This window comes from Apodemus sylvaticus, chromosome 5, assembly GCF_947179515.1.
Source record: "Apodemus sylvaticus chromosome 5, mApoSyl1.1, whole genome shotgun sequence".
In the NCBI taxonomy this organism is placed as follows: domain Eukaryota; kingdom Metazoa; phylum Chordata; class Mammalia; order Rodentia; family Muridae; genus Apodemus; species Apodemus sylvaticus.
The window spans coordinates 65,906,628-65,911,866 of NC_067476.1; the positions used below are offsets into that span (position 1 = coordinate 65,906,628).

General features: G+C 36.7%; 1 protein-coding gene across 1 annotated transcript; it reads right to left on the bottom strand.

The window, feature by feature from the left end:
• Positions 1-2,509: 2,509 nt before the first annotated feature.
• LOC127684224 (putative olfactory receptor 5AK3) lies at positions 2,510-3,439 on the bottom strand. Its single transcript, XM_052181179.1, has one exon. It carries the CDS (start codon positions 3,437-3,439, stop codon positions 2,510-2,512), a length of 930 nt encoding a protein of 309 aa, XP_052037139.1.
• Positions 3,440-5,239: the final 1,800 nt, after the last annotated feature.

The window sequence follows — 5,239 nt, forward strand, 5'->3', positions numbered from 1 at the left end:
GTCTTGGTTACCTCACTAAGGAGGTTTTTTTTTTTTCCCTAGCTCCATCCACTTAAATGAATCATCACTGTGAATGAATTTAATTTTAAAAGGATGTTAATATATGTTAATAAAATAACATTCCATTGTGTAAATGTACTACATTTTCCTGATCCTTTTACCTCTTGAGGCCAAATAATTTATATAATCAAATCTAGTATATTTTCATTTCCTAAAAGGACCACTATGGAAGGAACAGAAATACAGGGCTTTAATGCTAACTAAGAGCAATGCAGTAGTAAATAAAATTACCTTTCAATACAACAGGACAGGCATATTTACTGATGAAAAAAAAACCCAGGAAAACATTTCAACAAAAACGACAAATTGACCTTATTTTTTTTAACTAAGTACAGAATATTCAATGATGAAGTGATTGTATTTTCAAAAAACTGCTGTTAGACTGGAGAGCAATAGAGAAAATATTTGGGGATTGGGAAGACAGCTCAACAGCTTGCTACTATTCTAGAGGAAAATAGTTTGGTGGCTCACAACTACTTAACTACAGCCCTACAGAGCCCAACGTCTCCTTCTGGCATCCATAGGGGAGGCAATACACCCCCTCCCAAATACATGACAGTAATATAAACCTTAAAAAAGAAAGCATGAATCTGAACATTTATTCTGTCCTATATATTAGTTCACAGGTCCTAATGTATGTTAAATATAAATGTATATTGTATTTAAAAACTTATAGAAAATATAGAAGAAATCTCTGTAAATCATTAATAAAAGGAAAATATATACTCCAATTGGGAAAAATATTCCAAATTGTGCATATATTATATGAGTATTCTGTGTAAGATCTATGATTATATCTGAAAACAGCATATTTAAAACTTATAAATGATTTTACAACCACAAGATGGCTGGTGGTAGACATTTCCCATGTGCTCAGCCCTGTGATCAATCACTAATACTGCAGAGAGAAGAATACTTGCTATGAGGGAACATAACTGAGTAGTAGACATTGGTGGTGTCTCCCTCTGTAGAGATGTGGTTAGTGCATTCTTCTCTTTTCTCATCTGGGGAAGATTTATTTGAATGTCAGAGAAGAAACAAGGCTAATACCAATAGACAGGCAAACAAGTTGCCAGTAATGTTATGTAAAACTAGAGTATCCTAATTTTGGGATTGGTTTTCTGGAATGAACTTTGCTTCATGGGCTGGTACCTGCTGATTTATCTTGTTAGTATTTAGGTTATGACTGACTTTTCCACATTCCTGCCTCAGTCTATGAGTCTAGACCTTCTGAAAACATTGGGAAATGTAGCAAGCCACACCCTACACTACTCTTGCCTCTCCTTGTGATTTTAAATACTACTAAGACACAGAAAGGAATTAGAATAAGTATTATCAGTTACTTCATTTAGTTGCTGGGTAACTTTATGATTGATAACTATTCTGCAAACCCTACTACTACTTTCCCTTCGAATGCCAAGCATATCTGTACAAATTATACTTTCATATTCAAATCTGGTCTTCTATATATGTGATACTTTTTGGGAGAAAATTGATAAGGGACTTAAAGAATCAATTTTTTGGAAAATACTTCTGTTGTGCAGCATCAAATCTGTCTTAATTTTGTTTTCCTATGCTGTAGACCTTTCAGGGCATATGTGGGTAGATAGGTGGACACTCGAGCTTCATTCAACAGGAATGAAATTGATATACTTTTAGATTAGTTTCCTAATTTCTTATAGGAACTATTAGGAAAAGACTAATATTTTCTTCTAGTATTCCAATATCTGTGAAGACCTATTCTCATATCTTTCTTTCCCTTTCCCCCATACATATTTACCAAGGCCAGGATCTTTCACATTTTACTTTACAATATCAAGCAAAATAATTATAGGAAAATGTGAGTAGTAAAAATACCCTCAAGAGAGAGCATGTGCCCCTTGACCCCTTTGAACACCAGGGTCTACATAATAGAAGTATTCAGGCAAAATTGATTAAGAGCTTCTAATAAATTTACTTTAATTTTATTGTTTGATGGCAGTTGTTTAGAAAAAGATGACTCATTAAAATGCACAAAAGTGGGGTTGGCTAGATAGCTTAGCAGTTAAGCATGTATTTTAGAGGACTCAAATTCAGTTTCCCAGCACCTACATTGGGAGGGTCGCAGCTTCCTTTAACTTCAGTTCCAGTGGATCTGATGCTTCCCTGGCGTCCCTTGGCATCAGCATACTTGTGGCATACAGTCTCTCACATATATACTTACAATTAAAATTAAATTAAATAAATCTTTTCATGAAGCACAAAAGCAACACTGAACACATTTTTCAGAGAGCATGAATGAACGTTACTTTATTTAATTATTTGAGTTGCTTTTCTATAACTGTTAAGTACATTTGATATAAAGAAATAATGTCTTTAAACCATGTGGTACCCAACATGTGCCATAATATTTGAGGCTGAGAAATAGCTTGCTTGATAAACTTTGTTGAGGTATAAATAGATGTTCAAATTATAAGCATTTCCTCCCTATCTTTTTGAAGGCTTCTATTACATCTTGGTTTCTCAGACTATAGATCAAGGGGTTCAACATGGGAATAATTATGCCATAAAATACAGAAGCTGCCTTTTCTTGCTCTGGAGAGTCATTGGTATGTGGGTGTAGATACATATAGGAGAGAGTTCCATAGAAAATGGTGACTGCAGTCAGATGGGAAGCACATGTGGAGAAGGCCTTCTTCCTTCCTGCAGCAGAAGACATCCTTAGGATGGCAGCCAAGATATATATGTAGGAAAAGATGACAACCAGCACAGTGCTCATCAGGTTGAACCCCACAAAGACCGTCAGTAGCATGATACTGAAGTCAATACTGGAGCACGATAGGGCAAGAATGGGAGGTTCATCACAGAAAAAGTGATTAATGGCATTGGATTTGCAGAAGTTCAGGGAGAAGGTAAAACCTGTGTTTACAGAAGCATTTAGGAAGCCCATGGTATATGAACCAACCAGTAGCAGAATGCACAGTCTCTGAGACATGACTATGGGATAGCGCAGTGGGTTACAGATGGCCACATAGCGGTCCACAGCCATAGCAGCTAGGATGAAGCAGTCAATGGTGGCGAAAGTACCATAGGCTAGTAGCTGTAACATACATCCTATGAAGGAGATGGATGCTCTTGATTCTGTGAAGTTTTTTAGCATCTTGGGAGTAATAGCTGAGGTATAACAGAGATCAACAAAGGCTAGGTGTTGTAGGAAAAAGTACATGGGTGTGTGGAGGGAAGGATCAATTCTGATGAGCAGAATCATGCCAGTGTTACTCATGAGTGTGGCAATGTAGATCATTAGAAATATTATGAACAGAATGTGCCAAGATTTGTGCTGCCCAGCAAATCCAAGAAGAATGAATTCAGTCACTTTGGTGCCATTACTTTGTTCCATGGCTAGTAAAAAATACAAAAAAAATCTTCTGAAGAGTTGCAGAGAAAGAAGAGTGGAGAAAGCTGAGGACATTATCCCTGAACATATTCCATAATGTTTACTTTCACAATAGGAATAAGAAAACTTTCTGTGGAACAACTTATATTGGTTTTAAAGGATAATATGAGGATCTAGGTACAATGGCTCCCATCTGTAATCCTAGAACTGGGGATGTGGAAGTAGGAAGATTTGGGACCAACTGGGGCCATGAAACCAAACAGCAAAACAAGAAAAACTAAACAAAATAACTAATACATGCAGTTGCACATAGAGTCTGGAGAATAGTCATCTAGCAGTATCTGTGTTCTCAGGGGCAGACAAGCATGTCATAAATACACCAACAACCAATGATAGAATAGCTTATTTAGTTATTCATCTAATAGAGTGTAAGTTATATATGTGGTCTGTGTGCATGTGTTTTTACTTCTGTGGGCATATGTGTGGGCCAAGTGTTAACATATGGTGTCTTCTTCCATTGCTATTCACCATATTATTTGTGCCAGTTTCTCAATGAACTTTGAGCTTGCCAGTTTATAGATTGGGAATAACTGTAAGCTCCCAGGACCATCTTTACTCACCTCCCTAGTGTTACTGGTGTGCATCACCGTCCCTGGCTTTCATGGTGGTGCTGAGGATCTGAATTTGAGTCCTCATGCATGTGCAACAAGCACGTTTACCATGTAGTCACACCTCCATCCCCTAAACATGCTTTTATTTAACTACATTTTCTCTTATGTTGTTTATGTTTTAATGTAAGCATTCTAAGTGATTTATATTTTAACTTTAGACCCGAAATCTCTGACTTCTTAAGGTTCTATGTGGTCTTGTTTCTCTATATTTGCTCATTCCCCACTTTCCTTCTATTATTGTGTTCTGGCAGTCATGACTCATGGTGCACAGAGTTCTCCATGGAAGTGTTTATACATGTCATGTGTTCATATTCTCTGTCATTCTCAATTTGCTGTATCCAATCTTTTCAGAGTACTGTAAAGATTTCAGTGCTGTCAGAAGTCTACAATTGTTTTAAATGATCCGTTTCAATTCCTTATTCATACCATCATGGCTTAGAACCTCAATGCTCCAGGTGTGATGCTGATGCATGGATATATCTTTAAGTAGCTCTGCCCAATGGCATCTCTCTTTCACAATTACCTATATACTTTCCTAGGGATGGAGAACAGACGATTTTATTCTGAGATTTGAGTCCCCCATGGGTTAAAGATTTTCAGAGATTACAACTTTCATATCTTGTGTTTATATGATTTTTTATTTCTTTATTTTTTTGTATCTACATGTCTATGCATGCCCGCATACCTGTGCACACCTATAGAAGCTAGAGGCAAATCTTAAGACTTGTTTCTCAGTTTCCATTTATCATTTTTGAAGACAGGTTCTCTCATTGGCCTGAGGATCTCTGAGTACTCTAAGTCAGTTGACCATGGATCTGCCTGTTTACTTTTCTAGCACTGGAATTACAGGTTTGTGACACTGTCCTGAGGATTGAACTCACATTTTCATACTCACATGGCAAGCACTTTACCTTACCAGCCTCAGTATTTGTTTATTATTCTAAAGAAAATGGATATTGTAGAGAGGGATTGATAGCAGTGTTGGTATGTGCGACTTTTTATTATCAAATAGTTACATATTTAAAAATGATTTTAATGTGTGCAAGCATTCTGCTTGCAGGTATGTAAATGCATTTCAAACACATGTGGTGTCCACAGAGGTGTTGAATCCCTTGGAACTGGAGTGATGGAC

What these genes read in the sequence shown, in the direction of transcription:
- LOC127684224 (XM_052181179.1), bottom strand. Translation starts at nt 3,439, where the DNA reads ATGGAACAAAGTAATGGCACCAAAGTGACTGAATTCATTCTTCTTGGA.